The sequence below is a fragment of the Notolepis coatsorum genome (assembly GCF_963971535.1).
Source record: "Notolepis coatsorum genome assembly, chromosome: 1".
NCBI classification, from domain to species: Eukaryota; Metazoa; Chordata; class Actinopteri; order Aulopiformes; family Paralepididae; genus Notolepis; species Notolepis coatsorum.
This window is the reverse complement of record NC_140165.1, coordinates 107,177,009-107,204,372: the sequence shown is the minus strand read 5'-3', so window position 1 is coordinate 107,204,372 and position 27,364 is coordinate 107,177,009. Positions and strand designations below refer to the sequence as shown.

Genomic DNA, 27,364 nt, shown 5'->3' with positions numbered 1-27,364 from the left:
TATAAGTGAGTATGTGCATGTATGTGTGCCCCTGACATGTATAACTTAGCCTTGTGCATATGAGTGTGTGTAAACCTATTATGTACACATACGAATATGTGTATCCTAGATACTTGTATGCGGCTAAACATGCGCATATGAGAGTGTGATAGAGACAGTGACCATTCCATAGATATACCATCCGGACATAAAATCCATGTACATACATATATAACACATTATAAAGTACAAGTACCATCAGATCAGATCCCCTTTTTCATATTCATCCTTGATATCATTGTAACCCCACCTTAATCATTTGTCCCCAGACCGTTCAGTCAGGTGTAGAAAACTGTCCCATAAACGTGTATGCAAATAAACAACTTGTGACAAATAAAACTCTTGACTTGACCACCAGCCTCTCTATCTAAATGTTATATTGTTAACTGTCTAGTTAGGCATTAACTGTGTTAATCTAAATGTTATATTGTTAACTGTCTAGTTAAGGCATTAACTGGGTTAATTAATCTAAATGTTATATTGTTAACTGTCTAGTTAAGGCATTAACTGGGTTAAGTGGGGAGTGCGTCATGGTACAGTTTCAGTAAGTGGGGAGTGTAAACAAGTTGAACGCGTCACGTGAAATAACGTTACGTGAATAAACATATAACGTTACAATGTACAGTTTCTGACAGCTGGCTGTGTTGTGAAATGTGCATAACGTTATGAATAAACCGCGAAGTCACGCGAAATAACGTTATAAACGCGAATCTGGTAGTATATTTATTTGTATCTTCTTGAGATGATAACATTACATCCGCATTTTACCGCATGGCGAGATAAACCAATCAGAGAGGGGCTTCGCTCAACCAATCAAAGAGGGGGCTGCAGAAATGGAGCCCAACCAATCAGAGAGGCGTCTGCAGAACCTCAGCCATTGGGTGGGACCCAAATCACGTCACCAAAATCAGCCAATTGAAGCGAGGGGTTGCTATGTGCGGTGCTTGTATGTGCGGGGCTTGTAAGCGCTGGTCTGAAGGTCTGCAGCTGGATACTATTGGGAAGGCCAAATGATGGTCCCTACGTCATGTTAGATACGTAGTTGCTGCCTAGTAACCACGCAAGCGTTGTTACTCTCGGAGACAGTTGAACTTCAGCGCCTCAACTGTGTTTGGGTTCATAAAGGTAAGAAGAAACACTTGGTTAGCAGGTTAATGTTAGCTGGTTAGCAGGATAATGTTAGCGGATTAACGTTGGCTGGGCTGCAGGTTAAGCGAGCTAATATGTCGCTCAGTGCATCACTAGCCACGTTAACTAACCTGGCTGCTGTTAACGTTAGCATCACCACTTAGCTGCCAGTGAAACGCTACAAAGCTTAACGTGTAACAGGTGGCGAGGTTATATAAAAGCGTCAGCTAAATGACTAAATGTAAATGTAGTTAATTTTATCATGATGCTGCTGCTTCCACTCTAAAACCTTTGGAACATTCTGCCCTGAGATTTATTACCAGTGACGATAAGGTGCACGAGTTTGTATTTACGTATAGGCCTAGATGGAGTTGTTTGTCTTGTATGAATGAATGAATGAATGAATGAAAACTTTATTTAACAGATTGCAGAATGGGTACAATACAGTACGGCTCAATACATACAATTGTTAAGGTGATGCAGACCTGAGAAAGACGTTTGTCTTGTTTCCATCAGGGTCCCCCATTTTCAATTCATATAGACATTTATGACATACACAACATACATGACATTTATGGCATAGGGACATATAGGTATTTAGTACTGATACATTTGTGACATAAGCGGTATTCAAATATACAGTACTGTTACCCATAGATCCTGACAGAGTATATACATATGATGATGGGGAGGGGACTGTACATTAGGAGGGGGTGGGTGGGTGGGATGGAAATATACATACGGCGGGGAGGGAATATATACATGCGGTGGGGAGGAGACTGTCTATTAGGAGGTGGTGGGGGTTTTGGGCATTTACGGTGGCCAGTTTCGAATTGCAGCCTCCCGTAGGTGCTCTTTAAGAGCGGTTTTGAATGTGGGCAGGGATTCACATTCCTTTACAGCTTTGGGTAGGGCGTTCCACATTGTTGTGGCATAATTGCGAAACGTGTTTAGTCCCTTGTTTGAGCCGAATCTGGGTTTAACATGATTTGTTGAGCTTCCTCTGGTGTAGTGGTTGTGGTATTCACTGACCTTTGGGAAGTATTTTGACATGTACATGGGCACCCCGGTCGTATAGTGTATCTTGTAGACCAGGCCCATTGCAAGTTGCTGTACTCTGTCGTCTACTCTAAGCCATCCTAGGTTGGCAAAGTGGGCAGGGGTGAGGTGGGTTCTGGGGTTCAGGTCAAGTAGTAGTCTGACCAGTTTGTTTTGTGATGTTTGTAATTTTGTTTTAAGCGCCTTTGAGGTGCTTTGGTACCATGAGGTGCACGCATAGTCATAGTACCCTTGAATGAGTGCTCCTGCCAGAGTCTTCAGGGTATTCTTGTTTACCAGAGAGGAGATCCGGTACAAGAATCTAGTTCGTTGGTTGACTTTTTTTTATTACATTGGATGCCATTTTGTCACAGGAAAGATTTGCCTCTAGGATGGAACCCAGGTAGGTAATTTCGTCTTTCCTTGTGACAATATTGTCACCCTGGCACTGTAACTGAGAAGCCGTCGGTCTTGCTGAGTTTGTTATTTGAACCGAAGAGAATGGACTCTGTTTTGCCCATGTGTAATGATAGTTTGTTATCAGCGAGCCATATGCAGATTTTGCCTAGTTCCGTGCTGAGGGTTTTTTCAACCTGCAACTTGTTCTTGTCAGAGACCAGCAGGGCTGAGTCGTCCGCAAACAGGTAGACTGGGTTTGTATTGATTGATTGAATGATTGATTGAAAACTTTATTAACAGATTGCAGAATGGGTACAGTACAGCTCAATACATACAATTGTTAAGGGGATGCAGACCAGAGAAAGACTTTCGTCTTGTTTACATCAGGGTCCCCCATTTTCAAGTCATCATAAGCACATTGTGTATTCACTTATAGATGGAGTTGTTGTCTTGTATTCCTTGCATTCCTGGGTAGACTGGGTTTGTATTCACTTATAGATGGAGTTGTTGTCTTGTAGTCCTTGTATTCCTGGGTAGACTGGGTTTGTATTCACTTACATCAACACACTTTTCATAATTTTGGCTCTACACCATCACATCGGATTTGACTTTCAGCTTTAATTTGAGGGTATTTACATCCAAAACTTTGTAGGATTTTTAAAATGTGTATATGTGCTTCACAGTGCAGTCACTCACCTGGCCTGAATCAAATTGAGTGTGCATTTTACTTGCTGAAGACATAACTGAAGGGAAAATGCCCCATGAACAAGCAAGAACTGAAGACGGTAGAGCACCACCAGGGACGAAACCCAGTGTCTGGTGATGTCTATGGGTTCCAGACTTCAGGCTGTCACTGACTGCAAAGGATTTGCAACCAAGTATTAAAAGTGACCATTATGGATTGTTCGTTTTTTAGACTTTTGGTCCCTTAAAAAGGGGGGTGCACATGTAGAAACGGTTGCAATTCCGACACTTTTCACCTGATTTCGATTTTTAAATATCCTCAAATTAAATCTGAACGTCTGCACATCTTGATTGTTTCATTTCAAGTCCATTGTGAAAATTGTGTCAATGTCCAAATATTTATGGACCTGGCTGTATAGATGCAGTTGTTGTCTTGTGTTCCTGGGTAGACTGTGTTTGTATTCACTTATTGATTGAGCTGTTGCCTTGTGTTCCTGCTGGGTAGACCGTTTGTATTCACTTATAGATTTAGTTGTTGCCTTGTATTCCTGGGTAGACTGTTTGTATTCACTTATTGATTTAGTTGTTGCCTTGTATTCCTGGGTAGACTGTTTGTATTCACTTATTGATTGAGCTGTTGCCTTGTGTTCCTGCTGGGTAGACCGTTTGTATTCCCTTATAGATTTAGTTGTTGCCTTGTATTCCTGGGTAGACTGTTTGTATTCACTTATAGATTTAGTTGTTGCCTTGTATTCCTGGGTAGACTGTTTGTATTCACTTATAGATTTAGTTGTTGCCTTGTATTCCTGGGTAGACTGTTTGTATTCACTTATAGATTTAGTTGTTGCCTTGTATTCCTGGGTAGACTGTTTGTATTCACTTATAGATTTAGTTGTTGCCTTGTATTCCTGGGTAGACTGTTTGTATTCACTTATAGATTGATTTGTTGTCTTGTATTCCTGGGTAGACTGTTTGTATTCACTTATAGATAGATTTGTTGTCTTGTATTCCTGGGTAGACTGGGTTTGTATTCATACACATTCATTCTGTACAGCTACAGCACATGTATACAACATTGCCTCATATGTCTTCTGTTATGCATACAGCATTGCATCGTTTATTCTGTTAATGAATATTAGATTAATCGAATTGTCTTCCATTTACAGTCCATGCCAGTTTTGTCAAGCTTGTTACATGAGTCCCAGTGGGAGGAGCTGAAAGATGCCTGACAGCATGGACGACGTCCGCAAGCGCTTCATCTTGAACACAGCAGGGAACTTCTACTCTCTGGAGCCACCAGCTGCCCTGGCTGACAGCCCACGGCTCAACAGTTTCCTGGACGATGGAAACGAATACGTCCTCGCTGTCAGCAGCCGTGGCGGTGATCTGAGCCTGTCCAATAAGGTGACTTCATCAATACTTTATGATCAATACTTACCAAAACAGCCACGCTCCACAAAAATACTGATACTGCACTTTGCTTAAATCTTTTGTTTTGGTCTGATGTAGGGTTTGCCGCTGTGATGTGACATTTTTCATGACCAATAAACTCACGACAACACCGGTATTACCATTTTACATAATGACGCTCAATATCTGTAGAGTGCTTACTTTGATCTTTAATGTTAAGCGGCTACATTAATCCGCTGTGTCTGTCCGTCTACGTCTGTTTTTAATTCATTTTCAATGGCGAGTATCCATTTATTGGACAGACGGAGTTGATATTTAAAGTAAAAACGAATCGGATCAAAGGGATCAATGTAGCTGCAGCCTAAGCATCAGGCATAATGACTTGGGGCTAGATCCACAAAGAATGGATTGCACGGAGAAAGTTGCACCCTTACTTAAAATTCATTATGAATTGAAAATGGGGGACCCTGATGTAAACAAGACGAAAGTCTTTCTCTGGTCTGCATCCCCTTAACAATTGTGTGTATTGAGCCGTACTGTATTGTACCCATTCTGCAATCTGTTAATAAAGTTTTCATTCAATCAATCACCGTGCAGATTGATTGATTGAATGAACATTTTATTAACAGATTGCAGAATGGGTACAATACAGTACGGCTCAATACACACAATTGTTAAGGGGATGCAGACCAGAGAGAGACTTTCGTCTTGTTTACATCAGGGTCCCCCATTTTCAATTCATAATGAATTTTAAGTAAGGGTGCAACTTGCTCCGTGCAATCCATTCTTTGTGGATCTTAGCCCTATAGTGTTGCTGGTCTGGACTGGTCCTTTGAGCTGCTCTCCAAGTGCAATACCTGTCTGTCTGTCCATTTCTATCTATCTATCTCTCTCTCTTTCAATCTCTCTGTGACAGATGGAGGTGTCAGCGGATGTCAAGGAGAAGATTTTGGTCTTCTTCAAGCTGCGTCCGACAGTGATCACAGAGGATAACATCCATCAGACGCTGCTAGTCTCCTCCATGTTGGATTCTCCCATCAGCAGCCTCTACCAGGCCGTCCGACAGGTGTTCTCCCCCCTGCTCCTCAAGGTAGGGTTAGGGTGGGTTAGCTTTAGGAGCTTCTACCAGGTTGTCTGACGAGTGTTCTGTCCCCTGCTGCAAAAGGTAGGTCTTAGTCTAGTTATGGTGCTAAACTAAAGGTGATAAATGGTACTATAGGGGTCTGACAATTTGCCGATTCAACCTAATGCACCTGGATTTTCATTTTCAATCATTTATTAAAACAGGGGAAAAAAAACATACAAACGCAGGTCATTAAAATAACGAATGAAACGGCTAACGTTAGGCTACTGACATGCAGCCCACTGGAGAAGTGGTAAATCTATACAGACAGGAGCCCTGATTCAGATTACATACGCACACATATTATACCTACAGTATATTCATATACACATACAGTATACACTACATTTAGTATAGCCCCTTGCTTCAGATGCGGTCTTCTTTCCTGCTCTTCATGATGACCATGGGAGTTTAGCGTTTGTCCCTAAATTGTCCCCTTATCATTTCAGGATGAACACTGGAGTTCAGTGTTTGACCCTAAGTTGGCCGGTCTGCTGAGTGAACTGGAGGCAGGACTGGGCTCTTTGGTGCGCCGGTCCGGGTCACACAACCAAGCCATGAAGGGACGCATGGAGGATGACGTTGTGGGTCAGTATACCTTCACCGTCGGTCTTGCCGAGTTTGTTATTTGATCTGAAGAGAATGGACTCTGTTTTACCCAGTTGTAATGATAGTTTGTTGTCAGCGAGCCAGGTGCAGATTCTGCCGAGTTTTGAGCTGAGGGTTTTTTCAACCTGTAACTTGTTCTTGTCAGTCTGTCTCAAGCACACCTGGTGCAACTAATCAAGGGCAATTAGTTCAAGTGTGCTTGAGATAGAACACATAAATACTTGGACTGGCTAGGGGTTTGTTGAGACTTGAGAGTGACATTTGATTGCATGTTAGAAATTATGGCTAAGTCAAAAGAATTGTCCAAAAGGTTCAGAGAAGAGATAATTGCCTTGCACAAACAAGGAAAAGGATACAAAAAGATAGCAAAAGCACTGAATGTTCCTAGAAATACAGTTGGAAGCATAGTTTACATGTTCAAAGTTAAAGGAACAGTGGCTACACTACCTGGACGTGGCAGAAAGAGGAAGCTATCAGCGGTGAAGCATGGTGGTGGCTCAGTGATGCTCTGGGGCTGCTTTGCTGCCTCTGGCACTGGAAACCTGCAGCGTGTGGGGGGGCATCATGGATTCAGTCAAGTATCAGGAAATCACAGGAGGAAACGTCATGCTGTCTGTGATGAAGCTGAAGCTTGGGGCGTCATTGGACCTTCCAACAGGACAATGATCCCAAGCATACCTCAAAGTCCACCAAGGCTTGGTTTCAGAAGAAGAAATGGAAGATTTTAGAGTGGCCATCACAGTCACCTGACTTGAACCCCGTAGAGAATCTCTGGTGGGGTTTGAAGAAGGCAGTTGCAAAACGCACACCAAAGAACATCACTGAACTGGAGGCCGTTGCCCACGAGGAATGGGCTAAGATTCCTCAGGACCGCTGTCAGAAGCTAGTGTCTGGCTATGCATCACGTTTGCAGCAGGTTATGACAGCAAAAGGGTGCTTGAGTCTACTAAGTACTGAAGATGCTTGTCATGAAGGGGTTGAATACTTTTGAGACTGCAGTAGTCATTAAAAGTAGCATTTTGTGTTTTAATTTGGATAACAACCCCTGTAATATTAGTTTCATTAAACAACTTAAGCAGTTATTGTATAATTTGTTTATTGTAAACAGTTGGGAAATTGTATATTTTGCCAAAAAGCCCAATATGCAATTAAGCATTACATCACACGCAGGAGTGGTTTGTGACCAATAAACCATGCCTAGGGGTGGTTGTTAGGCCCGAGGCGCAGCCGAGGGTCGTTAGACCCCCCTAGGCATGGTTTATTGGTCACAAATCACGACTGCACGTGGTGTAAAGCTTTTATACAACTGCCAGATTCATCCAACCTTATTTCTATACAATAAACACACATTAATCGAAGATTTATTGAAAAAACCATCCGCCAGAAAAAGTAGTTCCCACAACTCCATGTGGAAGCAGCTTGAAGTGCATCCAACCAAACTAACACATCCAACTGTGTATTATTGGAATGATTGAGAGAAGTTGCCTCATGTGGAAGCAGCTTGAAGTGCATCCAACCAACTAACACATCCAACTGTGTATTATTGGAATGATTGATTGAAAATTTATTAAAACGTTTTCTTTGCCCTATAGGAAAAAAACGTTTTCTTCGCCCTATTTTTTTATTTATTTCTTTTAGCCTAAACTTAACCAGTTGGAAACCAGGGGTACAGTAATAAAATTAGCAATCAACCAATCAATCAATTCAATAGACCATGCTCACTTAAAACAGCGCTGCTTCTCTCTCAGTCTGACTCCCCCGCTGTTGCAGACAGGAGTGTGTGTGTGTGTGTGTGCGTGTGTGTGTGTGTGTGTGTGTGTGTGCATGTGCGTGTGTGTGTGTGTATGTGTGTGTGTGTATGTGTGTGTGTGTATGTGTGTGTTTGTGGGTACGCCAGCGTCGGACAGTGTGAGAGAGAACGCTGCAGTCGGAAAGTAGGAAGGAAGAAATTTAAATCAATCAATTAATCTATCAATCAATCCGCGATTTTTCTTTTGTTCTAGATTGAGTCAAGACCCATCAATTACATCATCCAACATTGTTTAAAATACTAACACATTCCCCTTGACAGAATCGCTTCATATTTAGTCGTTATGGTGCTTTCAACATAACCATTTGTTCTCCGCGATCCTGTTTTCTCCCGGAGTGAGCCGGGGAGGGTTATGTGATTTGGTTGTGGGCGGGTCCTGAGCCCAGGACCGTGGATTGTTACCAATAAAGACGTGTGAATGGCCAATCAGAATCGAGAAATTTGCATGCCGTTGTATAATGGGGGTTGAATCATTTTGATTGCAACTGTAGTACATGTCCAAATTTCATAAAAATCCGTTCAGAAATTAGTATTTAGGACAGATTTTGGTAAACTGTGTAGTGTTCCTGGTTTCCTTTTCCTCATAGACTTCAATTCATTCGGTTTCTTTTCTCTTCCTGTTTTCGCTCGTGACTTTTCAACTAGATCCATTATTTGTACATCCCCACGTGGGGTATCATTGTAAAGCCACACTCATTGGGTACAACCCTGTCCAATACTTTTTTAGATCGCCAAATGATTGACGGAGCTAGAGCCCCGGGAGTCCGTGGTGGTAATCTGACTCTGCCATGTACTTTGGCACACACCTCACATATCGGCATGTAACTCGAGAACCGCTGAACGGATTTTGTCACCTGAAAGGGCTATCGACAGGCAACAAATAGAGCTTTAATTCGATATATATATTGTATTAATAGAGGTCGCCAAAGTGCCAGTTGGCAAATCGTCCTCAAGAGGGCCCACATGTGGGCCGTTGCATGCTAAGAGGTTTTAATGTCAGTGAAGTGTGGAAATATGTTAAATGATGTGATCTATTCATTTAGGCCGACTGGCAAGATTTAAGTTTCCTGATTGAAGGTGATATGCTAGATCAGTAGGCAAGATTAATTTGAAAGAGCAACAAATAGTTGAGCAACTATTTGAGCAACACAATCATCAAATTTGATGACACAGTAGTGGTGGGCCTGATCTCTGCCAACGACGAGAGGGCCTACCTGGAAGAGGTAGAGAATCTGTCGCAGTGGTGTCAGGAGAACTGCCTCTCCCTGATTGTCAGCAAAACAAAAGAGATGATTGTGGACTTCAGGAGGTCGGGGATCAGGGACTACAGCCCCCTCAGCATCGACGGGGCACCAATTGAGAGAGTGAACAGTTTCAAGTACCTAGGAGTCCACATATCCGAGGACTTGACATGGACCACACACAATTGACAGTGTTGTGAAGAAGGCTCGGCAACGCCTCTACTTCCTCAGGCGCCTAAGGAAGTTCCAAGTCAGTCAGAAGATCCTTAAGAACTTCTACTCATGCACAATAGAGAGCATCCTGACTGGCAATATCACCTCCTGGTTTGGGAATAGCACCGCACAAGACCGCAGCAGACTACAGAGAGTGGCCCGTTCAGCCGAACACACAATTGGAGGGGGGCTTCCCACTCTCCAGAACATTTACAACAAGCGGTGCATGGGTAAGGCTAAGAGAATTATCAAAGACTCCAGCCACCCAAACAACTGCCTCTTTGAACTGCTGCAGTCAGGCAAGCGATACCGGAGTCTCATGGCAAGCGCAGAAAGACTCAGAAGAAGCTTCTATCCCCAGGCCATCAGGTTGCTCAACGAACAATAACACTATGCAACAACCATCAAAAGCACTCACAGCACACACATCCACACGCACACACTCACTTTAAACAAACAACTCACTGCAGCACCCACTCTACACACTTTAGAACACCTAAACACACTTTATATTTATTGGCAAAGAATTTGCACTACAACCCATACCTCAGTACACCTTACTGTAAATTGTACCTAAATTGTACCTCATCCCATTTCTGCTTTGCACTATATAGTATATTGTAATTAGTATATTGTATAGTATATTGTATGGTAACTCAGTTGCTTCTACTCTGCATTGAACATTGTACATATGTACATACTGAACACTTGTGTCTACGTACGTGACTTCTATTTTATACTTGCTATACTTATTTTATTTTATACTTATCCTTTTGTCTAGCACAGTCTCTGGAGCGTAACAGAAAGAAGTATTTTGTATACAAGTATTCTGTACTTCTGTATGACAACTAATAAAGAAACTTGAAACTTGAATATGTATATTGCCTCATAGGCTACAGATCATATTAATTAATTCATTGTCATTTAATTTCTGCATTCTATATTCTATATAGATACATTGTACGCCTAAATATAAATAAATTGTAGGCCATTGTAGACTTATTTGTTGAAGTTGTAAATCTTTCTGCTCCATATCATTTTAATTGAGAGCCTCACTTTATTTTACTGTATTTTTAAACTAACAGGCAGCTGACAAGTAGCCGTGCCACTTCTATCCATAAATGACTGCAAAATGATCAGAGGACATTTCTATATGGATTTTCAGCGTGGGACAGTTGCTCACATAAATAGGCCATGCTTCTTCAAGAGGTAAACATGCACTAGTTTCAAGATGCCTGTTAAAAGGATCATTGAATGAGGCAGGGTCTTTCTGGGCATGTCAAACATGTCATATTCTCATGACATGCTGTGCGGCCATGTAAACACAGTTCAGTTAATTTAGTGTCCATGAAAACATTTGATTTGAAGTGTCCAACCTGAATGATTTCAATCTGAATGATTTAAATTGGATTGCGGAAAAAAGTCCCTGTAAAACGCAGCTAGTGAGAATGCAGCAGCTAGTCTTCAAGGACTAATTGTGAGTTGAGCGCATTGTGTCCTATTTACTAAGTACTGTAGTACCTAAATACTTTTATAAGGGAAGTGCTGTAGTACATAAATGCTTGTATAAGGGCAGTGCTGTAGTACATAAATACTTGTATAGAACCTAGCATGCATTGTTGTGTTCCTGTCTGTGTGCAGGTGTCCTGATGCCCGGCGATGAGGTCCAGTTCTGGGCTGATCTCTCTGAGTCGGGGAAGAAGAATGCTGAGAGAGACAGGGCTGCTCACTTCACTCAGCTCTTCAGACCCATAGAAAAGGTACAAGATCTCCTATGTTCTGCCTAAGACTCCCTTTTCAGCTGCCTTGAAACTAGGGCCGGGATTCCTCCTCCTCAACCCACTACATGCTGTAAATGTGTTGATTGATGCATCAATGCTTCCAGGACTCTTAACTCACTTTTTTCACCCTCCTCCCAGAACCGTCACAAAAAAAGATTTTAATTGTTCCGATGTAAGTTATACATTGACTGTCCCAAAATATACAGTACATGTGTTTTTATTTCTTTATTTCTTTTCACATGATTTTAATATGATATTATGTTGTGCAGCCAATCATAATGGCGCTTGCCACAGGACTGCTGTACATCGAGTCTACAGTAAATAAAACGGGTACTGGATGAGGACTGATGTTAAAATGTTTGTAAAAGAAAGCCCTGCTCCTGGCCAAACGCCAGGCAAAAAGGCAACCGACGATGAAAGAAATACACCTGCAGAGATCAGGGTGCAGATCAAGCTGTAAAATAAATAAAATCATCATATCACGATATTCTACCATGCTCTCTAAATATCTATGATCCCATTCTGATACTCAATAAAGATAAGAACGATTGGAATTCAATTGAAATTGAGCTGCTTTTATAACTGATTTATAACTGATGCCTTCTGAAATACCAAGTCTATACCAGGAGCGTTCTATATACCAAGTCTATACCAGGAGCGTTCTATATACCAAGTATATATACCAGGAGCGTTCTATATACCAGGATCAAATCAAATCAAATTTATTTGTAAGGCCCGACAACACACGTTAATGTCCCCATGGGCCGGACACGTCTTCTTTAAACAAGTCAAGAAGAAACATCACAATAAGTCAAGAGCAAAACAAGAACACCATAAAGTCCAAAAAAATTCAAATAAATGCAAAATAATGCAACACTCCCAGACATACCCCACGCGAAGGTAAGGAAAAACTCACTAAAACCTAGCAATAGGAAAAAATGCACCACAGGCAATGTGGAGGGGAGAAACCTTAGAAGGGCCATTCAAGGGGGGGGATCTCCCTTCTTAGATGTCGGTGATAGTAGTGTTGCAGTAAAAACAGGTGAACAGTTGGTAAGCATGCACTCATGTGTGTAATGAAACACAGATAAGTGCATGCGATAGCAACTGAACATTTTGAAAGATTAAAGATAGAGCTGATAGCGGATCTATTTGAGGCAAAGGGGCGGCGCAAAGAGGGTCGCATCCTCCCGGTCTTCATCACGGGACGTCCAACACTCTGGTCATCACTCCGAGACAGCCGGAGACAGGGAGACGGGGCGGCGTAGAGAGGGTCGCATCCTCCCGGTCATCATCACGGGACGTCCAACACTCCGGTCATCACTACGAGACAGCCGGAAACGGGGAGACAGGGGGCGGCGCAGAGAGGGTCGCATCCTCCCGGTCTTCATCACGGGACGTCCAACACTCCGGTCATCACTCCGGGACAGCCACTTACAGGGAGACAGGGAGACGGGACAGGCGTTAGACAGCTCGCGTGATTGTGATGGGCGGACATAGCAATAGATACAAGTGGTAAGCATATATGTGAATAGAATAGATATATGTAGTAAGCATATTATGTGAATAGATTAGAAGTACTTAACCCAGCAATGAAACCACGTTGACAGACCACGGACAGAAGACAGTAAGAAGCTGATCCATGGCCTCGGTGATGCACGTAGAACAGTCACTGCAATCTTGGCCAAGACCCAGAGACATCCACCACCTTGGTCAGGGGTTAGAGAGTTCCCATGTTTGTAGTGGGCGGAGATCGAGCAATAAATACATGTAGTGAGCATATGCATACATGGTGACAGTAGAATTATAGTATATAAGAAAATTGTGAAATTGAGTAATAGATAGAACTACTGCAAGCGAATGGATACAGGATGAGATACAAGACAATAGCTCAGGGCCGTATGCCCCGTGGGGGCAGGAGAAGCTACTCAGAAGGTTCAGCACTGCAGGCCAGACAGAAGATGGTATGAAGCTGTTCCATGGGACCGGTTGAGACAGAGACAGAGGTTAAAAAGGTTCACCCATGTCTGCAGAAAAGCAGACATGGGAGCAAATAGACATCCTAACTAAACTAGACAGATTAATCTAAGGGTCAGTCCCCGACCAGGTGAGATCAGGGTAGGTTGAAGGAGAGAGAGAAAAGATGGGTCTTTAAGCAGGGATTTAAAAGCTTCGACAGAGCAGGTGCCCCTGACGACGGCAGGTAATTTAGGAGAGTTCTATATACCAAGTCTATATACCAGGAGTGTTCTACAGTATATACCAGGAGAGTTCTATATACCAAGTCTATATACCAGGAGAGTTCTATATACCAAGTCTATATACCAGGAGAGTTCTATATACCTAGTCTATATACCAGGAGAGTTCTATATACCTAGTCTATATACCAGGAGTGTTCTACAGTATATACCAGGAGAGTTCTATATACCTAGTCTATATACCAGGAGAGTTCTATATACCTAGTCTATATACCAGGAGAGTTCTATATACCAAGTCTTCTGTGGATCATATGGTTCTATACACCTAGTCTATATACCAGGAGAGTTCTATATACCAAGTCTTCTGTGGATCATATGGTTCTATTAGAGCCATATAAATCCGTTAATTTTTTTTCCAAATTCCATTATATTTTTTTCCAAATTCCGTTTTTTCCGTTTTAATATTTCAAAATTCTGTATTTTGCTTTGTACGCTCATTTTACCATCAGAATGAATAAATGTCCACAATTTAATAAGATATAACAGTCCATTTAATAGGGCTGTCTTAAATACTTCGAAGCTTCGTTCGATGGGCATGGGATTCGAATATGAAAAAAAAATTAAATAAAAACAATTATATATATATATATATATATATATTTGCAAAATCAACTCTGCCTCTCTTTGTTAACTACAACAAGCAATGCTGTTTGTTATTTAAGATGAGGTCGGACTCGGCACAGACAGATTTGTGTTCATTGTGCTGCTTTTATAAAGCCTCAAATGACGGCTTACAATATTTCATGAAAGCAAAGTGTTTTGTTTGTCTAAGATTTAAAAAGGTTTAAACTTTACAGCACTGACAAAGTTGAACAAAGTGCTGTACAAGTCCCACAACATAAAAAAAAAATTAAAAAAATAAAACTTTATTTTTTTTTATAGTTGATTCCATTTTTATTGCTCAATTCCGCAATTCCGTCCACGATTCCGTGATCGCGGATTCCATATGGCTTTAGGTTCTATACACCAAGTCTACTATGAGTCATATGGTTCTATACACCTAGTCTATATATCAGGAGAGTTCTATATACCAAGTATACTATGAGTCATAGGGTTCTATATACCAAGTCTACTTTGAGTCATAGGGTTCTATATACCAAGTCTACTATGGTAAATAAATAAATGGTGCATTTTATATAGGGCTTTTATCCAAAAATGGTTCTATACAGACCCGTCAACATCATCTTGTAGGCCGCATGCGTCTTGTGGGGAAAGACTCCAGGGACTTCTGGATGGAAGTGCTTCCACTGACGAGTCATTGGGATGTTACATGGTTTCATCCAGACTTTCCCTGGAGTCTTCAGTTAAAAACAAATTGTGTGTGCATCTAAAATCGAATTGTTTCCATTTTGAGGGTCTATAGCAGGTCTAAGTCCAGAGGACGTGTGTGTTTCTGTGGCAGGAGTACATGGGTCTGGACGGGCTGTCTCTATGGGAGGCAGTGGAGCTGGTGGAGCAGAGCAGAGACGTTCTGGACGACGTCTGGAGACAGACGGACCACGAGGCCTACCCACAGACACGCATGCTACGCCTGATGGACGTCATGGGTTAGAGAGAGACACACACACGCACGCACGCACACGCACACACGCACACACATGCACACACACACACGTACGTACCACACAAGCTAGCTGTTGTCCCATTAACAGGAAATGGGACACTGCCACCAAGCCTCTTCAACTCATTCAGAACGCAGCGGCCCGCCTGATCTCAAACCTACCGAAGTCGCCCCATGTCACCCCACTTCTTAGGGACCTGCACTGGCTCCCCATTGCCGCACGAATTCACTTCAAGGCCCTCGACCTGGCATACCCTGCGGCAAAGGGAAACGCTCCCGCCTACCTCCGGTCAATGGTCTCTAACTACACACCCTCAAGACCCCTACGCTCTGCATCCTCTGGCCGCCTCAGACCTGAGGGTCATCAAAGAGAAGTCGCCTATTTTTATTTTTTTTATCCACTTTTTTCTCCCATTTTCTATATTTTCTCCCATCCCAATTTCGTATCATCCAATTCAACCCTCCCCTGTCACGAACGCTGTTTCTTGCCTCCCACAAGCCGGCTGCAATGTGGACTAAGTCATACATAGCACAAGTCCCCTCCGGTACTTGAGGTAACAGCAGTCGCATCTTTTCACCTGCGCAGCTCGATCTCTCAGTGGCGAGGAGTAACGCGTGGGAGGCTCACGCTGCCCCCGACACTTCCTGATTCTACTGCGCAGGCGCACCAACCGGCCTGTAGGAGTCGCTGTCCACAACGCCCGATCCCCACCCATCAGTTTCCCACCCCCTAATACGGCCAATGTGTATTAGTATGAACGACCAGCTAAACTGAAAGCAATGTGGAGCGCTGGGCTCGAACAGGCGAGCCCAGCGTCTCCGCATTCGTGGCGAGCGCCTTGCCCACTACGCCACGTAGCCGCCCCTGAGAAGTCGCCTATTCTCAGTCCTTGCCCCACAATGGTGGAATGAACTACCTACCCCAGTTAGGACAGCCGAAACCCGTCCAATCTTTCGCCGTCGACTTCTTCAACCATTATCTGAAATAATAACAAACAAAAAAATATATCTAACCCTAACTAACCTTACTGTCATGCACTTGTCCTAATAAACTAATCTACACTGTAGCACGCAACACTTTGATGAACATTGTTACTCAGCTGATAGAGTTGTACCCTTCCTGATGACTTGTCGTACAGAACTTGTAAGTCGCTTTGTATAAAAGCGTCAGCTAAATGACTAAATGTGAATGTAAATGTATGTTCAGATGTAGTCCACTGGTATGAGGAGCTCAATGTAGTTTACTGGTATGCGTAGCTCAATGAAATTCACTGGTATGGGGAGCTCAATGAAATTCACTGGTATGGGGAGCTCAATGAAATTCACTGGTATTGGGAGCTCAATGAAATTCACTGGTATGGGGAGCTCAATGAAATTCACTGGTATGGGGAGCTCAATGGGTAGAGCAAGGCTGGTATGGGGAGCTCAATGGGTAGAGCAAGGCTGGTATGGGGAGCTCAATGGGTAGAGCAAGGCTGGTATGGGGAGCTCAATGGGTAGAGCAAGGCTGGTATGGGGAGCTCAATGGGTAGAGCAAGGCTATAAGGTGCTTATAATAAAAGTCACATATTTCTGATTATGTTTGCATGTTTGTTCATTGTGTGTGTGTGCGTGCGTGTGTCAGGTGGAACTCTGGCCAGGTTTATTCAGAGGAAGCTGAGCGGTGTCCGAATCTTCGAGGAGCCCTTTGTCTCCATTAGAGAGAACCTGAAAGTGGGTGTGGCCATCTGTGAGCAGTGGGTGGCGGCCTGCGAGCACCTGACCGGACAGTTGTGGAAAAGATACACCCCTCATCCCTGGAAGGGAGAAAAGCATCGGCCCCAAACCCTGCACTGCCTTGCTCAGAGGTTGGAGGAGGTGAGAGGACACAGTTTGTAATCAACTACACTTATTGGGCATTTTATCAGGTACATCATTACTGCACCTATCTGGTGCCTGGACCCCCAGCCTTCAGAACCCGTCAGAACCCTAGACAGTGTTTCCCTTCATTAAGTGAAGTCCATCTTCCTTGTTGAATAAAGTGGTCGATCTCATGGTGATATGGTTAAATCCAATAAAAGGTCCTTCTTGATGGAAACGGAGGCTAACCTAGTGCTAACAGTAGAGCAGCGTTTAACCATAATGTAGAAACGGAGGCTAACTTAGTGCTAACAGTAGAGCAGCGTTTAACCATACTGTAGAAACGGAGGCTAACTTAGTGCTAACAGTAGAGCAGCGTTTAACCATACTGTAGAAACGGAGGCTAACCTAGTGCTAACAGTAGAGCAGCGTTTAACCATAATGTAGAAACGGAGGCTAACTTAGTGCCAATAGTAGAGCAGCGTTTAACCATAATGTAGAAACGGAGGCTAACTTAGTGCTAACAGTAGAGCAGCGTTTAACCATAATGTAGAAACGGAGGCTAACTTAGTGCTAACAGTAGAGCAGCGTTTAACCATAATGTAGAAACGGAGGCTAACTTAGTGCTAACAGTAGAGCAGCGTTTAACCATAATGTAGAAACGGAGGCTAACTTAGTGCTAACAGTAGAGCAGCGTTTAACCATACTGTAGAAACGGAGGCTAACTTAGTGCTAACAGTAGAGCAGCGTTTAACCATAATGTAGAAACGGAGGCTAACTTAGTGCTAACAGTAGAGCAGCGTTTAACCATAATGTAGAAACGGAGGCTAACTTAGTGCTAACAGTAGAGCAGCGTTTAACCATACTGTAGAAACGGAGGCTAACTTAGTGCTAACAGTAGAGCAGCGTTTAACCATACTGTAGAAACGGAGGCTAACTTAGTGCTAACAGTAGAGCAGCGTTTAACCATACTGTAGAAACAGAGGCTAACTTAGTGCTAACAGTAGAGCAGCATTTAACCATACTGTAGAAACGGAGGCTAACTTAGTGCTAACAGTAGAGCAGCATTTAACCATACTGTAGAAACAGAGGCTAACTTAGTGCTAACAGTAGAGCAGCATTTAACCATACTGTAGAAACGGAGGCTAACTTAGTGCTAACAGTAGAGCAGCGTTTAACCATACTGTAGAAACGGAGGCTAACTTAGTGCTAACAGTAGAGCAGCGTTTAACCATACTGTAGAAACAGAGGCTAACTTAGTGCTAACAGTAGAGCAGCATTTAACCATACTGTAGAAACGGAGGCTAACTTAGTGCTAACAGTAGAGCAGCGTTTAACCATACTGTAGAAAACGGAGACTAACTTAGTGCTAACAGTAGAGCAGCGTTTAACCATAATGTAGAAACGGAGGCTAACTTAGTGCTAACAGTAGAGCAGCGTTTAACCATACTGTAGAAACGGAGGCTAACTTAGTGCTAACAGTAGAGCAGCATTTAACCATACTGTAGAAACGGAGGCTAACTTAGTGCTAACAGTAGAGCAGCGTTTAACCATACTGTAGAAACGGAGGCTAACTTAGTGCTAACAGTAGAGCAGCGTTTAACCATACTGTAGAAACAGAGGCTAACTAAGTGCTAACAGTAGAGCAGCGTTTTACCATACTGTAGAAACGGAGACTAACTTAGTGCTAACAGTAGAGCAGCGTTTAACCATACTGTAGAAACGGAGGCTAACTTAGTGCTAACAGTAGAGCAGCGTTTAACCATACTGTAGAAAACGGAGACTAACTTAGTGCTAACAGTAGAGCAGCGTTTAACCATAATGTAGAAACGGAGGCTAACTTAGTGCTAACAGTAGAGCAGCGTTTAACCATACTGTAGAAACGGAGGCTAACTTAGTGCTAACAGTAGAGCAGCATTTAACCATACTGTAGAAACGGAGGCTAACTTAGTGCTAACAGTAGAGCAGCGTTTAACCATACTGTAGAAACGGAGGCTAACTTAGTGCTAACAGTAGAGCAGCGTTTAACCATACTGTAGAAACAGAGGCTAACTAAGTGCTAACAGTAGAGCAGCGTTTTACCATACTGTAGAAACGGAGACTAACTTAGTGCTAACAGTAGAGCAGCGTTTAACCATACTGTAGAAACGGAGGCTAACTTAGTGCTAACAGTAGAGCAGCGTTTAACCATACTGTAGAAACGGAGACTAACTTAGTGCTAACAGTAGAGCAGCGTTTAACCATACTGTAGAAACGGAGACTAACTTAGTGCTAACCGTAGAGCAGCGTTTAACACTTTCAGCGCCAGCCATTTTATCCATCCTTGTAGTCAAGGGGGGCCACGCTTTAAAAGGGATTAATAGGGATTTCCACTGTGCATCACGATGTTTGCAGAGCTATATCTATATTCTATATTATAGCTATGGAGACAATACTATGGCTCATTTGACAGTCACTATCTCTCGTCCAACATGTAAACGTTCGCGTGTTATCCCGTGGTGAATATTGTATAGTTTCAGAGTGATCCTGGCTAATTCCTGGAAGCTGCGTTATGGAGCGCTATGTGAATTTTGCTAAAGGCGTTCGCGTTGCTCGTCTGGACATGCTACTATTTCCAAATCAAAGGTATATAATGGGTATTATGTTTCATCATGAATGCATCAAAGGGGGGGGGGGGGTCGTTTTTGTATGCTCTGATCGTCAGCAACGGCATACGTTTTGAAGTACGTGACATATGATCGTTGCGATCGATGTGAAATCATTGTTGGATCAAAGTATGTCATATATTCCTTACCTTTACTAGAAGGTATCCCAAAAAGAATATTCCAATTGTCTGATCGCGATTTCCAGTATTGAAATGAACTGGCACAAAATATGCATGAAGTGTGCTGAACGCGCTTCAAAGTGCTCGGATGAAGCGATTCACTTGGCTTGGTCTAAATTCTCCGCCCGGACCATATACAATGTAACACAGAGTGTGAAATAAGGTTTAGTTGGGTAGGGTAGGCGATACTGCCACCTAGCAGGATTCGGCCAGTATTGCACTCTCTGGGTCTCAGAATGAGTTCCAATGGTAACACCGAGGTCCGTGAGAGTGTATAGGATATTAAAATCGAATAAAAGAAAAAAACGATAAATGATCGAAAACCCGACCATACTCAGGTTTTGGCGCTCAATGGTTGGCGAGATAACCCGACTATAGTCGTGGTTGGCCGTGAATGAGTTAACCATACTGTAGACAATGTTGCATCACTCTTGTTGGGAAGGTTTTATTGCACTCACAGTAACGTAAAGTAAGTTGCCGTCAACTGGAGTGACATTATCTTCACTTCGCCTGAGCAGAGGAGAGGAGAGAAACTAGCATGACCATGACCCCACCCATCCCCTCCTAATGGACAGTCTCCTCCCCACCGTATGTATAGATTTTCTCCCACCCACCCACCCCCTCCTAATGTACAGTCTCCTCCCCATCATATGTATATATTTTATGTCAGGATCTCTGGGTAACAGTACTGTATTTTTGCATATCGTATATGTCACAAATGTAACAGTACTATATACCTGTATGTCATGTATGTCCCTATGTCATAAATGTCATGTATGTTCGGTATGTCATAAATGTCACTATGAATTGAAAATGGGGGGACCCTGATGTAAACAAGACAAAAATCTTTCTCTGGTCTGCATCCCCTTAACACTTTCACTGCCCAAGCTTAATTCCTTATTACCCCCTTGAATGCCCAGCACCACTTCAATGTTAACGTTAATATCGCCTAATCTATGTTTTAAATTATGGCTATGTGTCTAATCTGCCCGTGGCTTATCAAAGACTCATTTTCCAGTCAACATTGTCAAGGCAGATTGTTTTTTTATCGCTTCATTTCCGTTTGATAGCATTTTGAAAATCACTCGTTTTCGCGAGAAAAAAAACAACCCTATGATGATAATCGTCTTTTACTGGAATATTCCAGAACGTTGTCATTTGTCGGCCTATTTATTAATCGTTTTCAAATAAACGCTAGATGATCGATAGTATATGTGTGCGCACGCACGCTCGTGCCGCGCGCTGATAATAGCTGCTCTTATTTCCTGATGGCTTTTACAGTGAAACAGCAATATCACATATAGTGGAAACGCTTATATCTCCGTGAAAACGAGTCTGATTATCCTAAGACTGATAACATAGATTCCTTACCTGACATCAGATGGTATCCAAATGGTATATTCCAATTCCTGATCACCATTCAAAAAAATCGATAATTGTATTGATCCATCGTGTGTACAGTAGAACACATATTCGCCGTGGCACCAAGGTTCCAGAATGAACTCTGGTAGACCCCGGTTACATCAGTGAGAAGTAAAATGTGGAGTCAGAAATCCGTTCTCCCATTCACTTTCATTGAGTCCAATCCAAAAGGGTGATTTACCATCTGGGAGACGATAGGGGGTGCTTTTTTCACATCTGAGCGCCGGCGGTGCCTGGATATCCAACGGTAGGCTCGCTTGATGCAATATGATTTCAGATCGCTAATAATATAAAAAAAAACAGAGAAATCTCGTGATGGGCATTCAACGGTCGGGGCGTAAACCCGAGATATCTCGGGCGTGGCATACAAAGTATTAACAATTGTGTGTATTGATCTGTTAAATAAGGTTTTCATTCATTCATTCACCATACATGACAGCAGCAGTAGGCCTACAGACTCTCACACTGAAATTAAGCTGACATTAAATGAGTGCACATAAATTAGGTATGGAGTTATGGATCCTAGAACTAGACTTGATCCTATACCTAGACTGGATCCTAGTCCTAGACTTGTGGACCCTAGACCTACTGTATACTCATGGATCCTATAATTAAATGTATTGATCCTAGAACTAGACTGGATCCTCAAACTAGACTCATGGATCCTAGACATATACTCATGGATCCTAGAACTAGACTCATGGATGCTAGACCTACAGTATACTCATGGATCCTAGAACTAGAATAACTAGACTCGGGACTTCCGGTATGCCAGCAGAGGGCACAGACGCACAAGAAGCCGAGCTCCCGGGCCAAGTGAATTTCAAACACTTAAGAATTCAAAGAAAACATTCAACCAAGACAGAAAGGTAGATGAGTGGGAGAAAGAAAGGGAAGGACCGAAAAAAACATTAAATAATTCTGAAAACGAGACGACAAAAGGACCCGACACCGAAGCTTAGCAACCCAGTTAAGAGAAGTAGAATTATGACAAATCAAAAGAGAGAAGACACAAGTGATCTTCCTACAAGAAACACACATGTAAAAAATAGAGCATGAAGGGCGGTCGGGTGGCGCAGCGGAGATTGCGCTCGTCATCAATGCAAGAGGCTGCAGTCTCGACTCCCGGAGTCGGCATTGCCTGCAGCTTGGGCCGATCGTCATACTAACTCGTTTGGCTGAGTTAGCGGGAGCGAAGTCGTGGGTGGTAATCTGGTGTTGTGGACAGCGACGCCTACAGGTCAGGTCTGGGCGCCTGCTCAGCGAAAGGCAGGAAGTGGTAAAGGCAGCGTGACCTCCCACGCGTTACACTTCACCAATGAGAGTCCTCGCTGCCAGGTGAAAAGAGAGCCACTGGCTGTCTCTGCATGTGTCGGAGGAAGCATGTGGTAGACTTCAGGGTTCCCTTGTACTGACCAGTAGGGGGAACATGCACACAACGACCAGGTAGGGGAGGGGCGGAATTGGCATAATGACTCAATTGGGATGAGTTTACTGGAGCTCAAGAGCATACAGGGCCAGGTGGAAGGACATAGAGACACACCTAGGACGTGTCCAACCTCAGGCCAGATTGGGGGGGAAAGAACACGCAACACAACAGGGAAATAATTCAATAGTGGACCACACACTGGTGGTTTGGAATGAGGTGGTCAGGAAATACAAATCAAAAGAAGACGGTAGACTTCTGATTTGGCCTTCCCAGACCCCCGGTTTTGGCCCGGGATCACTGGACGCCACTTTTGACGGGTGGAGAGATAGAGGTATAACAGCCATATGTACACTTTTAGAGAACCATAACTTCATGTCTTTTGAGCAATTTAAGAGAAAATTTTACTTGGGAAATGACAATTTGTTTAGATATCTACAGCTGTGACACTTCTATGATACAGAAATCAAGGATATGATATCAGTAGGTGGTAACGGGGTGGTGGGAATGATGGAGATAGCGTATACGCGAACTCCAGTGAAGGTTTACAAGCTCGCAACAACTGTAATTCATACAATGTGAAGAAGAAATGGGAAAGCAAACTGAGTATAATCTTGACAGAGGATGATTGGCATTCTATATGTGAGCCACAACACACATCCACTAGTTCTAGAGGATGGAGAGAATTCGGTTGGAAAAATGTGATGAGATTCTTTATCACACCGCAAATTAAGAGTAAACAATTAAAAGGGCAACAACCCTGCTGGAGACAATGTGGACAGATGAATGCCAACCACTCTCACATATTCTGGTTATGTGATAAAGTGCAACCATTTTGGGAGAGTATTACACAGGAAATGTACAGAATCCTTAGCTACGAATTCCCCATGGAACCCCAGTTGATATACCTGGGTTTGATCACAGAGGAGACTATACATAATGAAGACTTGTACCTGTTCAAAATCATGACAATAGCTGGTAAGAAGGCCATCACAAGGAGCTGGCTCAAAGATGCCGCTCCAGACAAAGAGACATGGAGGGGAATAGTGGAAGAGATAAGCTAAATGGAAAAAATGACATTCCTGCTGAGAATGAAGGCCGAGACATACGACAGACGCTGGTCGAAATGGACAACATATGAGCCGTCAGACGGTTAAAGACTGCCATGACACGATCAAAACAGACCTGACATACCAAGAGCAAATACAGCTCCCCCCCCACCCCCACCATACAACACTGTCTTGTCCTGTGAGTCCTGTTTGTCCTGTCTGTCCTGTGGTGCTGGTTGTCATATTATTAATGTGAACTGTATGATGTTTATGTAAAAGTTAAAATTACCAAAAGAGTTATAAGAAAGAATAACTAGACTCATCATGGATCCTAGACCTAAACGCATGGGTCCTAGAACTAGACTAATGGATCCTAGAACTAGAATAACTAGACTCATGGATCCCAGAACTAGAATGACTAAACTCATGGATCCTAGAACTAGAATAACTAGACTAATAGATGCTCGAACTAGACTCATGGATCCTATAACTAGAATAACTAGACTCATGGATCCTAGAATGTGAAGCAGCAAGTCACCTGGTAATCTAGAATGTGACAATGTGACATTTACAGTTAGTTACTATGTTTGTGTGTCAGATTATGACTGTGCGTACAGTCCATGAGAAGCTGCAGAGGCTGCTGCCTGCTGGAAACCAACAGGCTCTGACTCCAAGCCGTGTGTTCCAACCCTTCTCTGGCCTCAACCCACTCCTCTACAACCCCTACACAGAGGTAGGACAGGGTCACAGGCTGCGTGTGTGTGTGCATGTGTGTATATATATATACAGTATATATTATCTATATATATATATATATATATATATATATATATATATATACTGTATATGGGAGAGAGACTCCTATAGCCATTGTTACAATTAATAATTATCCCAGAGTATTATAATTTTGGTCTGGTCTGTGTGTGCGTGTGTGCTCAGCATAGCTCGCCAACTAAAAGGCTATGGTGGATGAAACTTTCCACATAGCCTTACGGCTATGTGAATAGCTGAATAAAGCTAATATGTTTTCTGTTTCAAACCTGAGAACACTATAGAATAAAGCTCACATGTTTTCTGTTTCAAACCTGAGAACACTATAGAATAAAGCTCACATGTTTTCTGTTTCAAACCTGAGAACACTATAGAATAAAGCTCACGTGTTTTCTGTTTCAGACCTGAGAACACTATAGAATAAAGCTCACATGTTTTCTGTTTCAGACCTGAGAACACTATAGAATAAAGCTCACATGTTTTCTGTTTCAAACCTGTGAACACTATAGAATAAAGCTCACGTGTTTTCTGTTTCAGACCTGAGAACACTATAGAATAAAGCTCACATGTTTTCTGTTTCAAACCTGAGAACACTATAGAATAAAGCTCACATGTTTTCTGTTTCAGACCTGAGAACACTATAGAATAAAGCTAATATGTTTTCTGTTTCAAACCTGAGAACACTATAGAATAAAGCTAATATGTTTTCTGTTTCAGACCTGAGAACACTATAGAATAAAGCTCACATGTTTTCTGTTTCAGACCTGAGAACACTATAGAATAAAGCTCACATGTTTTCTGTTTCAAACCTGAGAACACTATAGAATAAAGCTCACATGTTTTCTGTTTCAGACCTGAGAACACTATAGAATAAAGCTAATATGTTTTCTGTTTCAAACCTGAGAAAACTATAGAATAAAGCTAATATGTTTTCTGTTTCAGACCTGTGAACACTATAGAATAAAGCTCACATGTTTTCTGTTTCAGACCTGTGAACACTATAGAATAAAGCTCATTTGGATATAAAAAGTCAAACATCAGGGGAGCTCCCGTAGCTCACCGCATATCTCGGCGCTATTTCTGCGTCGGGGAAAACCGGGCTCGTCACGGATCTGGGGGACACGAGTTCGATTCCCGGACCCGCCGTCATTTCTCAGAATGTCTTCCCCTACTCTACATCCCATTTCAACCTGTTTCTGCCGGTCATGCTTGACCAGAAAAAGCGATAAACGCTAAAAAAAAAAAGTAAAAAAAAAAAAAAAAATGTCAAACATCAAACATCTAGTTTACTGTCGATGTAGCAGCTGCACTTTATACCTGATGGCATCACAGGTACAGGTGACATCACCCTCACAAAAAACGGATTTTGAGAAACGGCTGTACTAGGCAAGCCAGGTTTTTAATCGCTTTAGAAGTGAAATACCAATACATGTGACAATGTAAGTCACCAGTCATGGCTGTAGAAGTAGAATTGAACGTGGCAAATGATCAGGTGTGCCGTTACGGTTCAAACATGCAGTGGTTAAAGTGAGCAGCGATTCCGCCACTGAAGGACATGTGCAGACAGAGGAGCGTCTCGCTCCAGTCATGGCAGGAATGAAGTGTAGGATAATACATTTTCTAGCCTGGACAGCAGCGCCAGTGTGCAGGTGTAGCATATATCTGAATGCCCTTCTAGTTATTATTATTAGTTATTCAAATTATTTTCTTAATTTTTTATTCACATACATTAAAATGCATAATAAGTGGATGTGCAGGACAGGTGAGGTAAGAAACCCCTCAGAGCTTAAAACCTCACCACAACTAAACTAAAACTAAAATTTTATTAACCCGTGACTGCTCCCACGGGCCGAATATTGCCCCGATCCTCGCGAGATTAAATCCACGGGTACCTCTCGGCGTGCCGAAGCTTTTCCTAAATCACTTCCATCATCGAAAAGGTCGGCTCGCGACCCTGAAAATGTCGCGTGATTTTAAAAACGCTGTATTAAGTGAGCCTATTATGGGCTCCACGCGAGCTTTCTATCGTGGGAACATCTGGGCGTCCCGCAACTTTTACTCATTCACATGTAGCCCCGAAAATGCTTAGAAAAGGAAAGCCGAGGGAGCTCCAGTAGCTCACCGCGTATCTCGGCGCTATTTCGGCATCGGGGACAACCGTGCGCATCACGGATCTGGGGTACACGAGTTCGACTCCCGGACTCGCCGTATTTTCTCAGAGTGTCTTCCCCCGATCTATATCCCATTCAACCTGTTTCTGTCGGTCATGCTTGACCAGAAAAAAAAGAAGAAAAAAAGCGATAAACAAAAAAAAAGGAAATTAAAAAAAAAAAAAAAAGGAAAGCCGAAAGCGTGGAATAAACTCGCAGAGTTTTTGTGATCGTGATTCCGATCCGCGTGAAAATATTCACGGCCATAGAGGAGACCGTAGGACACCTTTTTGCAACCGAATATGTGTCTCGAATTTGCTCCGACGCGGCGCGCAAAATCGTGCAAGGAAAAATCGGACCAAAAATGAACCAATGCTCCAGCAGTATTAATGACCCTGATGTAAACAAGACAAACGTCTTTCTCTGGTCTGCATCCCCTTATACAATTGTGTGTATTGAGCCGTACTGTATTGTACCCATTCTGCAATCTGTTAAATAAATAAAAAGAAAGTTTGACTGGCCGCCGAGCCATACTGTAGTGTACATGATGACTGCTTGACTTAAAAAAAGAAAAAAAATAATAATAATA

The 27,364-nt window shown here is 42.7% G+C and overlaps 1 protein-coding gene across 1 annotated transcript in view; it reads left to right on the top strand.

Moving 5' to 3' along the window:
- Window positions 1–5,614: 5,614 nt before the first annotated feature.
- The window catches only part of dync2h1 (dynein cytoplasmic 2 heavy chain 1), a gene marked incomplete at its 5' end in the record, with an annotated part of 340,281 nt that continues 318,531 nt past the window's right edge, over window positions 5,615–27,364 (top strand). The window contains 6 exons of the mRNA XM_084336726.1: window positions 5,615–5,788; window positions 6,271–6,409; window positions 11,336–11,454; window positions 15,136–15,280; window positions 16,919–17,151; window positions 24,453–24,587. Coding sequence (XP_084192852.1) covers window positions 5,615–5,788; window positions 6,271–6,409; window positions 11,336–11,454; window positions 15,136–15,280; window positions 16,919–17,151; window positions 24,453–24,587 — 945 coding nt within the window. The remainder of the gene's footprint in view (window positions 5,789–6,270; window positions 6,410–11,335; window positions 11,455–15,135; window positions 15,281–16,918; window positions 17,152–24,452; window positions 24,588–27,364) is intronic.